The sequence below is a fragment of the Pristis pectinata genome, chromosome 5 (assembly GCF_009764475.1).
Source record: "Pristis pectinata isolate sPriPec2 chromosome 5, sPriPec2.1.pri, whole genome shotgun sequence".
Classification (NCBI taxonomy): domain Eukaryota; kingdom Metazoa; phylum Chordata; class Chondrichthyes; order Rhinopristiformes; family Pristidae; genus Pristis; species Pristis pectinata.
This window is the reverse complement of record NC_067409.1, coordinates 17,646,078-17,658,266: the sequence shown is the minus strand read 5'-3', so window position 1 is coordinate 17,658,266 and position 12,189 is coordinate 17,646,078. Positions and strand designations below refer to the sequence as shown.

Below are 12,189 nucleotides of genomic sequence, written 5' to 3'. Positions count from 1 at the left end.
GGCTTCCTGTCTGCCATAGTTGATGGAACCCTCACACACATTTCCTCCATATTCCCTTATGTCTACTCTGAACCCCCCCCCCCCCCCCGAGGCCGAACAACAGTATTGGTCCTCACCTTTCACTCCATCAGCCTCCGCATCTAATACATCATCCTCCGCTATTCCCATCAGCTCCATTGCAAGAGAAACAAAAGACTGCAGATGCTGGAATATCTAAATGAAAAACACTATGATGTTGAAGGAACTCAGCAGGCCAGGCAGCATCCGTGGAGAAAAACAGGTGGTCAACATTTCAGGTCAGGACCCTTCTTCAGGGCTAAAGATAGGAAAAAGGGGAAGCCCAATATATAGGAGGGAAAACAGCAGTGATAGGTGGACAAAAGAGGGGAGGCGGGGTGGGCACAAGGAGGTGATAGGTAGATGCAGGTAAGAGATAGTGATAGGCAGGTGCGGGGGAAGAGGGGAGAGCAGATCCACTGGGGGATGGATCAAAGGTAAGGAGGAAAAAAGGGTAGAAAAAAAGAGAGAGGAAAGGGAAGAAAAGAGGCATGGTTGGGGGGGGGTGGTGTGGGGGTGTTGGGGTTGAGGGGATTTCTTAAAGTGGGAGAATTCAATGTTTATGCTGTTAGGCTGCAAGGTTCCAAGATGGAAAATGAGGTGCTATTTCTCCAGTTTGCGCTTGGACTTCTGGCAGTGGAGGAGGCTGAGGACTGACATCAGTGATGCAGTGGGGGGGAGGGGGTGGGGGCTGAAGTGTCTGTGATGGAGTGGGAGTGCTCCATTGCAATCACACCACCAGTCATATCTTCCCCTCCTTTCTGCTTTCTGCAGGTACCACTCTCTTTGGGACTTCCTCATCTGCTCCCAACTCTCATTACTACCTACCTACCCACCCCTCCCTGTCCCTTGGCACTTTCCCCTACAAGTACAACCTCTCCCCTCACTACCATCCAGGGACCTAAACAGCCATTCCAGTGAGGCAGAGGTTCACCTGCACCTCTTCCAACCTGGTCTACCACACTCAGTGCTCGCAATGTGAAACCAAGCATTGACAGTTGCACTGTGCTCTGTCCACAACAGCCATCTCAAGATTCCAGTTGCATGTCATTTTAACCCTCCTTCCCACTCCCAAACCAACTTGTTTGTCCTCGGCCTTTGCCGTTGCTGCAGAGAGCCCAAACTCAGATTGAAAGAACAATCTTGTATTCCGCTTGGGCAGTTTACAACCCAATGGTGTGAATATTGAATCTTCCAGTTTCAGGTAACCCACACCCCTGGCCTTCTCCTCCCACACACTCATCTGCCCACCTAGTTTTCTCCTCCCTTTCTCCATTCCCTCCACCACCGGCACAGTGTACTGGTTAGCGTAACGCTATTACAGTGCCAGAGACCCAGGTTCAATTCCCACTACTGTCTGTGAGAAGTTTGTACATTCTCCCCGTGTGTCTGCATGGGTTTCCTCCGGGTGCTCTGGTTTCCTCCCACATTCCAAAGACGTACAGGTTAGGAGCTGTGGGCATGCTATGTTGGCGCCAGAAGAGTGGCGACACTTGCGGGCTGCCCCAAGCACATTCTCAGTAACGCAAAAAGACGCATCACTGTATGTTTCGATGTACGTGTGACTAATAAATAAATATCTAATATCTAAAATATCTAGTGGCTGCAATGTGTACTGTCAACAGAATGCACTGCAGTTGCTCGCCTAAGCTATTGTGACAGCACCTCCAAAGCCTACAACCTCTACCATTGAGAAGGACTGGCAGCAGATACATCGGAACACCATAGAGTAATACAGCATGGAATCAGGCCCTTCAGCTCGTCCATGTCAACCAAGATGTCTATCTCAGCTGGTCCCACTTGCCTGCACTTGGCCCATATCCCTCTATGCCTAACAAATAATCTGCTGGAGGAACTCAGCAAAGACGTGATGCAAAGCTTCGACCTGAAACGTCAACAATTCCTTTCCTCCCAGGAGAGGAACTCAGTTCCTCCAATAGATTTCGTTGCTCCAGATTCCAGCATCTGCGGTGTCTTATCTCCCTCTCGGCCTTTTCTATCCATGACCCTGTTCAAGCATCTTTGAAAAGTTGTAATTTTACCACCCCCCCTCCCTGCCCACACCCTCCTCGGGTGGCTCACTCCATATACCAACCACTCTCTGTGTGGAAAAAGTTGCCCCTCAGGTCCCTTTTAAATCTTTCCCCTCACCTTAAATCTACGTCCTCAAAATTTAGACTCGCGTATCCTGGGAAAAAGACTTGAGCATCCACCTTATCTACACCCTTCGTCATTTTATATATCTGTATAAAGTCACCCTTCTACCTCCTGCACTTTACAGTCCCAGCTTATCCAGCCTCTCCTTCTAACTCGAGCTCTCCAGTCCCAGTAATATCCTTGAGTCTTTTCTTCACCCTTTCCAGTATCTACTGATTTCCCTCCAAGTTGCTCAATATCCTGACTCAGAAATATATTGTTAGTCCTTCATCTTTGATGGGTCTGTGTCCTGGAACTCCCTCCTCTCTAGCACTCTGGGGTTACCTTCACCAGAAGGGCTGCAGCTCTTCAAGAAAGTGGCTCACACCACCTTTTCAAGGACAATTTGTGAAGGCAATATATGCTGGCCTTCCCAGTGGCATCCAGATCCCAAAAGTGAACAAAGCAAGTTCAAGTTTGGCTGAATTGGTTGGTAGCCTCAGTTACTCTCAGCAGAGTTCTTGCACTCTAACCAACTACTCTGAATGTCACAGTCCATAGCCTATAATAATTCCTTACATTTTCCATTTGTCTGAGTTTTCTTCCTTATTTCTTCTTGTTTTCTCTCCCTCCTTCCCTTGAGGTACCAAGTGATTTGCAGAGAAACTTGCTCCTCAAGTGTTGCCTCCTCTGGCCCCTCATCCAGTCCAGATGAAGGGTCTCGACCTCAAACATCAACTGTCCATTTCCCTCCACAGATGCTACCTGACCCGCTGAATTCTTCCAGCAGCTGGTTTGTCTTGCTCCAGGTTTCAGCACTTGTAGCCTCTTGTACCTCCTCATGCAAGATGTTGTTTCTCACTTCAGGCTGGGGGGTGTGAATGCTGGTATCTTTAGTTCGAAATGGCCCAACAATGAGAGCTAATACCACCCGAACCTAACAGACACAACAAGTTTTTATTGCCAGAATTCACTGCTTCCTAACCAAGAGGAAGGGGCCTTGGGTAATTTTCCACTACTGCGTCAAGGGACTGAGATAGATCTGCTCAGACTAACCGGGTAAAAAGCCTGGGATTTCTGAGATGTCAAAACTGAGACCATGCCTAGTCTGTTGGGTGCATGTGAATGATTGCAGGGTCCTAAATGTTTCCAACATTTTAGTTAATATTTAAATTGTTGCATTGTAGAAAGGAGCCATTTATTGAAAAGAGATGTGAGCGGGAACTGGGTGTTGTGTTATGATGATGCAGTGGACCCAAATCATTGAGATCCTGTCTTGACACAGTCCCATTATTAATGACAAAAAAATAACACTGTACTGAGCCCCTCACAGCCTAAGTGTGTTCTCAGAACACTTAACAACAATCTTTTAAAATTTATTCACCATTGTAGCTCACTGAAAAGAAATCTGTATGTGTTTCTTCCTAATTGCAGGCAAGTGTCAGAATGACTGTGACTAGTTCCAAGCTTTCCTTTCTTCTCTTTTCTGAATTCACTGAATATCCTTGTTCAGTCAATTTGGTTCTAAAACAAGAAGCTTCTAATGGAACTGACCTGCTGCCTTTCCTGTTCATTGAAGCATACAAAATAGGAGCAGGAGTAGACCATTTGGCCTGTTCTGACATTCAATACGATCATCGCTGGACACCTATCTCAATATCATATTTCCACTTTCTCTCCATACCCCTTGATGCCACTTATGTCTATAAATTTATCCAAATGTGTGGTATCCAAACATCCAATACTCATATTGACTTGAATAGAGCCAAAGTTACAGAAACAGAAAATGCTGGTAATACATGGCAGGTTAAGCACCAGCTATGGACAAAGAAACACACTTCATGTCTCATGTTGAAGACCCTTTATCAGAACTGGAAAAGAGAGAAAAACAAGTTAGTTTGGAGTTGTAGAGAAGGTGGGGAAGGGAAGGATAGGACAGAAGGAAGCCTCTGATAGTGTGAGGCTGGGGTTGCTCTGCTGATAAGTTGTTGATGAAGCCATCTGATTGATAGATTCGTGAGGGATATTTGAGAGAGAAAACAAACAAAGGGACGTGAAAAAGCTGTGAAATGCAGGTCAGAGCCGTAGAAAGTGTCAGCAGATCAGTGGAGAGAGAAAAATTGAGCAGATATTACTGGTGCATAACCAAAAATAGAACTGGCCAGTTCTGTTACAAACAGAGAAAATAAAATTCCCTGAAATGGTTGAATTCAATGTTACATCTTGAAGGCTACATCATGCAAAAATTGTATAATGAACTGTGGCTGTGCTCCAGCATCTTCACATCTGAGTCCAAGGGTCATGGTTTCAAGTCCCACCCAAGAAAGCTGAGTACAGAGGTGAAGTTAACAGACCTGCTCAGAACTGAAGGAATGCTGTAGTGTTGGGGGTCTTGCTTTTGGGAAGAAAGTTTAAACTGAGGCTCTCTTTTCTCTCAGGTGGATATAAAAGAGCCCTTAATTAACATCACTGAAGCAGAGTTGTCTGGAGTCTAGAGTCATCTCCAGTCAGTAGCACTAAAACCCTACCATCACATCAGAACTGACTTCAGTCAAATCAATTTCAGAGGCAGAGTTCAAGGCATTGGCATGAATGTATAACACATCTAGTGCAACTGACCAGAGATGGATTTCTTGGTGCTAACCCCTCACTAATCTCTTCAGTGAAATCTCTCCAGGAAGATTGATGAGGGTAGTGCAGTGGATGTGGTCTACATGGATTTTAGTAAGACGTTTGATAAGGTTCTGCATGGTAGGCTTCTTCAGAAGGTCAGAGGCCAAGGGATCCAGGGAGGCTTGGCAGTGTGGATTCAGAATTGGCTTGCCTGTAGAAGCAGAGGGCTGTGGTGGAGGGACTGCATTCGGATTGGAGGGCTGTGACTAGTGGTGTCCCACAGGGATCGGTTCTGGGACCTCTACTTTTTGTGATATTTATTAATGACTTAGATGAGGGGGTGGAAGGCTGGGTTAGCAAGTTTGCAGATGACACAAAGATCGGTGGTGTTGTGGATAGTGTGGAGGGCTGTCGAAGCTTACAGAGGGATATTGATAGGATGCAGAGCTGGGCTGACAAGTGGTAGATGGAGTTCAATCCAGAGAAGTGTGAGGTAGTACACCTTGGAAGGACAAACTCCAAGGCGGAGTACAAGGTAAATGGCAGGATTCTGGGCAGTGTAGAGGAGCAGAGGGATCTGGGTGTTCATATCCACAGATCACTGAAAGTCGCCTCACAGGTAGATAGGGTAGTTAAGAAAGCTTACGGGATGTTAGCTTTCATAAATCGTGGGATTGAGTTTAAGAGCCGCGAAGTAATGATGCAGCTTTACAAAACTTTGGTTTGGCCACACTTAGAGTACTGTGTCCAGTTCTGGTCGCCTCATTATAGGAAGGATGTGGAAGCATTGGAGAGGGTGAAGAGATTTACCAGGATGCTACCTGGATTAGAGAGTATGGATTACGAGGAGAGACTAAAGGAGCTAGGGTTTTACTCATTGGAGAGAAGGAGGATGAGGGGAGACATGATAGAGGTATACAAGATATTAAGAGGAATAGATAGAGTGGACAGCCAGCACCTCTTTCCCAGGGCACCAATGCTCAAAACAAGAGGACATGGCTTTAAGGTAATGAGTGGGAAGTTCAAGGGAGATGTCAGAGGGAGGTTTTTCACCCAGAGAGTGGCTGGTGGATGGAAAGCGCTGCCTGGGGTGGTGGTGGAGGCTGCTATGTTGGTCAAGTTCAAGAGATTGTTAGATAAGCATATGGAGGAATTTAAAATAGAAGGATATGTGGGAGGAAGGGCTTAGATAGTCTTAGGTGTGGTTTGAAGGGTGGCACAACATGGTGGGCTGAAGGGCCTGTATTGTGCTGTATTGTTCTATGGTTCTAAATAGATCCATACCAAGATCCACCTATCACTCGCTAGCTCTTGCTCCACTTCTTCCCTTCTGTCTTTCAGTCCAGATCAAGTGTCTCGGCCGAAACGCTGACTGCCCATATCCCTCCACAAATGCTGCCTAACCCACTGAGTTCCTCCAGCTTCTTATTTGTTGATCCCTACCTGGTCCATCCCATATGTGACTCCAAACCCATCATTGTGGTTAACTCTTGACTGCCTCCTCATTGTTGGCACAGATAGGGATGGGCAATAAATGCTGGCTTTGTCAGTGACATCCACTTCCTGCAAATTAATGAAAACAAAATCATATTGCAGTTTGTGGGACGTTGTTCTTTGCAAACTGGCTGCTACATTTGATAACAGTGGCTATGTTTGTACATCATTAACTATAAAACTTATTGGTTGAAAAGTATCCTGACTGGCTGCATCATGGTCTGAATGTGCAGGAACATAAGAAGCTGCAGTGAGTAGTAGACTCAGCTGAATACATCATGGGCACATCCCTCCCCACCATCGGTAGTATCTGCAGGAGGCGTTGCTTCAAGAAGGCAACATCCATCATCAAAGATCTCCACCATCCAGGCCGTGCCATCTTCTAGCAGCTACCATTGGGCAGGAGGTACAGAAGCCTGAAGTCCCACACCACCAGCTTCAAGAACAGTTATTTCCCTTCAACCATTCAGTTCTTGAACCAAATGGCACAACCCAAATCACTACAGTTTAGCAACACTGTGACCACTTTGCACTCAAATGGACTTTGTTGTTTTTTTTAATTCTAATTGTGTTCTATCTTGTAAAAATTGTGTATAATTTATGTTCAATTTATGCTCAATTTATGCTTTTCTTGTGAATGTTGCTCATATGATGCTATAGGCCTGTTTTGCTGCTGCAAGTATGTTTTTCATTGCACCGGTGCGTTCAAATACTTGTGCAAATGACAATAATGTCAATTTAAACTCAACTTTGAAACACTTCAGGGTTTATATAGTCGAGAAACTGTTCTACAAATGGATGTGTTTTACAGTATTCAGTGGCATTGTGCTTTTATCCTACAATCTGCTGGGCCCCTCCATTTTCAATATTTCTCCTCATGCCACATTGATTAAATTTGTTTCAATCACGCATGCAGTCTGTGAGCCGCATTGACATCAATGTTGTAATAAACCCAGCAAGTTAAGATTATTGCAGTCTCCTTGTGCGGGGAGAGGATAAACAATAAAGTGCAATTTATATTCCACACTTGACCATAGCTGACAGCTTGAACAGGAATGTCGTGAATATGCTGTAATTAGCTTTGTGACTAGTATATTGATCATCTCCCAGTGCTCCTCTCTGAGTTTTCAATGACTAATTCAAACTAAAATCGTTAATGTTAGGTGGCAGTGCTCGTTTTCGAGCTTGAATACGCGTGTCATAGTGACATGCTTTCCCTCTCTCTGCACGTTATGTTCGCTATTAATTAAGATTGTTTTTCGATATGTCAACTTAAACTGAAAGGTCCTTCAGTTTGTGTGATGATGAATATATGCCTTATTCCCCTTTCTTTATGTAGACAATGCCATAAGAGATGCATAGATCTTTGAACAATAATTCAGGAAGCTTCCTGTTGTTTTTGCAGATGGAATATTTGGGAGGTGTCAGCTGGTCACGGCGATAGACGTATTCAAATACGAAGTTTCACCAAACGATCTTCAGCGCCTCCGTGATATCCTACAGGAACTGTCCCTCAAAGGTACTCATTAAGTAGGATGTTTATCTTTTTAAACAGCAGCTTTTAATAGAACACCAGTTATGTGTCTCACCCTCACAAGGGTTAGTTACATCATGGGATATGTCAGATTATTGAGATATTTGGGAAAAGTCACGTATATTCTACATCTGATTACTCTTTTAAACTGCTTGATTGATTGTACAGTGCTTTGAAATGGTTTGAGTACTATGGAAATTGTCATATAAATTTAAAATCTTCATTATGTGATGTAGAGAAATGAAATTTGAAACAGTTTCAGAATTTGCTCAGCATCGTAAGTGGTTTGTGCAATCATGCTGTTCCACTAAATAATTGACTTGATCGTCATTGAATTTAAATGCTGCTTGACAGGTGAAAGTGGGCTGTTTACAAGCTGAGTAAATGGCACTTTAGTATGTCCGAACAGAGGTTGCTCAGCTGTGAAAACCCACCAACTCCAGGATGAAGCAGGTCAGATCATCCATGGAAGTAAACAATGAGCATCCAAGTTAAACCTGGTCAAAGTCAGCAATGGTATTTTAGTAATAAACAGTTTGAGAATTCAAACTCCTCAGACCTTCAGCTAACTTTGGAATGTACTAACTAGTTTGTAGACAGTCTATTAATCAAGCACAAAGCAATAACTGTTCTCTCCAAATCAGGCACAGCTCTCTATGATAAGCAGTTGAATTAAAATCTGTGGTGTTCACAAGCAGTAATATAGGGAAGGCTGATGACCAATATCCAATACAAATTCTCTGACTTCCAACCAGCTTGGACACACTTCCTCTAATCCCCCTTGCTGTTAGGACTTTTCATCCCAAAACTGTTTGTCACTTCCGCCCTGGTTCCAGTAAGAAGTCAGTGTCATCAAGCACAGAAATAGGTCCTTTAGACCATTGAGAGGAAGGGGTTAGGTAGTGTGAGGGTGGTCTGATGGACGGCACGACACGGTGGGCCGAAGGGCCTGTTTTGTGCTGTATGGTTCTATGGAATCCATGCAGACCATCAAGCACCCATTTACACTAATCTTGCACTAATCCCAAATTATTCTCTTCACAATCCCATTAATCCCTTCTATCCCGTAGATTCTACTACCCACCTTCACAATAAGGGCAATTAACCAACTAGCACACCTGTCTTTGGGATATGGGAGGAAGCCAAGAGAAATCCATGGGACAATACACATGGTCACGGAGAACATGGACAGCACTGGAGGTCAGGATTGATCCCGGGTCACCGACGCTGTAAGGCAACAGATCCACCAGTTCCCCCTCTGTTGCATTCTTGTAATCTCTCCAATACAATCGTTCTGCCATGGCCACCTTTTATACCAATTCTGAGATGTCTTCCTTTTCCCTCACCCAAGGATTTCTCTCCGTCTTGTTCTCTCCACCTCACTTCCCATATTTCTGCCTGTTCCCCTCTCTCCCAGAACTACAGTAGAGTTCCTCTTGTCTTCATCTCCCACCCCACCAAGTTCTACTTTTGTCAGATCACTCCACATTTCTTCCAGCTCATGGAACTTCACCACACCCCTGCTTTTAATATTCCTTTGTGAATCCCTGATTCTGCTGCTTAATCACCCCAACACCCCTTCCCATAGCATCTTCCTCCGCAAGCGCAGGAAATGCAACACCTGTCCTTTTACCACCAACTAAGGCTCTGAGTGCTCCTTCCAGATGAAGCCATGTGGACTTGCACACCTTTCAAGTGAGTATCAAACAACCTGCTGGAGGAACTCAGTGGGTCAGGCAGCATCTGCAGAGGGAAATGGACAGTTGATGTTTTGGGTCAAGGCCCTTCATCTTGACTAAAGATCTGGAATCCAGAAGGGACTTGAACCAAATGTCGACTGTCCATTTCCCTGTACAGATTTGGCAGAAGATACAAAAGCTTCAGAGCCCATACCACCAAGCTAAGGACAGCTTCTATACCACTGTTATCAGACGCTTGAACAGACCTTTCATATGCTAAAGATGAACTTTTGATCTCCCAATCTGCATCATTTCATTTTATTTGTCTATCTGCACTGCTTTTTAACTGGAACACTATATTCTGCGTTCTGTTTTCCTTTTTACTACCTCGATGTACTTGTGTATGGAATAATCTGTCTGGATGGCGTGCAAACAAAACCTCTTCACTGTATTGCAACCAATTCCAATTCAATGTAGGAAAGGTTTGCCTGAATTTTTCCTCTGAGAAAATAAATATGGGGCAAGAACCGAAGATCAAGATGAACTCCATCAAAGACCTGAGAATCCTCTATGTACAGCACAAATATCATATTGCAAGACAAGAGTCCATGGGCAAGGTCCCATTTTATTTAGATCAGGCAAATGTTAAAGGCTATTCTAATAACACCTCATGTAAGACAGATTGCCCTCTGTAAGATGACATTTGCTTCCCTGGAAGGTTATGAAGGCAAATTATAAACGACCATGAGATAGATATGGAATTCTGGAAGCAGCATGGAATATCATTCAATCAGACAAATGTATTCTAAGAGAGTGAGACGAAGCCAAAGACAAACTGAAAACCCAAAGGCAGATGCCAAACTTTAAGTTCAAATGGACTGACACTGGTCCCAAGCATCTCTCTGGAAGGGAGCCACTGAGGGGGTAGACAAGACCCCAATGCACAATGCTGTGACCGAATCAAGGTTCCAATGGACCACAGCCAATAATGTCGATGTGAACAAGGAGCTCGCTGCCTGTAAGATTTAACAATCTATTTTGAATCAGAAGGGGTTGGAACCTGTATTGAAACCTGTACTGGAGTTCTCTGAAAACAGAAACAGTCAACAAATCATATAAACAGAAGGAAGGAAAGAAAATGGAATATGTTGCAGGATAGCACTTGCTCTCAGTATTAAGTGATTGTCATCTCTGCTGTTCTGACGGAGGGCCTTCAAGCTGACACTCTTCCCACAGATGCGACCTAACTTGTTGAGTATTTCCAGCACTTTCTGTTTTTATTTTACTGTGTCCTTGGTGTTGGATCCGAAAAAGCTAACTTCATTACTATTTAATGCAGCTCTATGAATATGCACTCCTCCCTGCAGCGGGATAGAGTAGCTCGATCCATGACTGATACATGGAGAATGTGAGAATGGAGACCTGTGAAGCAGGAGGTCAGATAAAATCTACCATGGTGTGACATTTTTGTACTTTGATTTTTTTCTGGCACTGATTTCTTAAACTGGTCTCACAGGCCTTCATGAGAAGGGATAGAAGAGACTAATCAAATATTATGGCAGCTTGGCTCAACATTAGGTTAAGATAATAGTGAAGACTAATGACCATGTTGTAGAGGCAAATATTTATTTGCTGAGCAATAATTTCAGTGGCATGTGATTCGGTACCATGGCAGTGTGTTGCTATGACAATGGCAGTTTGCGTCTATGCAAACATGCAAACATTATTAGTACAGACTGCACTAATGTCCTGAAAAGCAAACTGCGCTCAAATCTGGAGAAGTTCAAAGGATTTATCATCTTTGAACTTTCAATGCAGATGGAGTATTAGGATAATGCAGTCAGTATTAAAAATCAAAAATTGTGAATGAGAGTTTTTGGTGATGAGATGCGAGGAGCACGATATTCTAAATCCTGGCCTGTGCTTTTGAAATGCAACATTAAGTTCTGGTTGTAAATAGGATGTGCAGTTTTTTCCAGCTGTTATATCTGAATTTAGTTCCTTTAATATTTGCTAAGAGGCTATTCAGCCCATCGAGTCTTTGACGGCTCTGAGAACATTCCCATCAGTCCCATTTCCCTATATGTTTCCCTGTAACCCGTTCTCTCCATCAACATCTCCCAGTTTCTCCATATTGCCTTCAAGCTTCTTTACATGCTTCTCCCTAATGAAAATCCCATTTAGTTTTTTTTTCCATCAGCAAACTTTGTAATAGGACAATGGTTTCTTCACCCGAGTCTTTGAAATAGATTGTGACTACCTGGGGCCCAAACATTGATCCTCACAGTACACCAGTAGTCACAATTTGCCAATCAAAGAAAGATTGGTTGACTCACACTATATAGGGTCATACAGCACGGTAACTGGCCCTTCAGCCCAACTCATCCATGTCAACTGTGATGCCCAGCGAGCTAGTGGGCAGGCACAGTAGTGTAGCAGTTAGCGTAACGTTATTACAGTGCCAGTGACCCAGGTTCAATTCCTGCCGCTATCTGTATGTTCTCCCGATGTCTGTGTGGGTTTCCTCCAGGTGCTCCGGTTTCCTCCACATTCCAAAGACATATGGGTTAGGAAGTTGTGGGCATGCTATGTTGGTGCCGGAAGCGTGACGACACTTGCGGGCTGTCCCCAGAGCACTAAGCAAAAGTTGCATTTCACTATGTGTTTTGATGTACA

General features: G+C 44.0%; 1 protein-coding gene across 2 annotated transcripts in view; it reads left to right on the top strand.

The window, feature by feature from the left end:
- Positions 1-12,189, top strand: part of ptprn2 (protein tyrosine phosphatase receptor type N2) — a 771,544-nt gene that overhangs the window by 205,319 nt on the left and 554,036 nt on the right. For both annotated transcript variants that reach the window (XM_052016228.1, XM_052016227.1), the window contains exon 3: positions 7,706-7,819. In XM_052016228.1, coding sequence (XP_051872188.1) covers positions 7,706-7,819 — 114 coding nt within the window. The remainder of the gene's footprint in view (positions 1-7,705; positions 7,820-12,189) is intronic.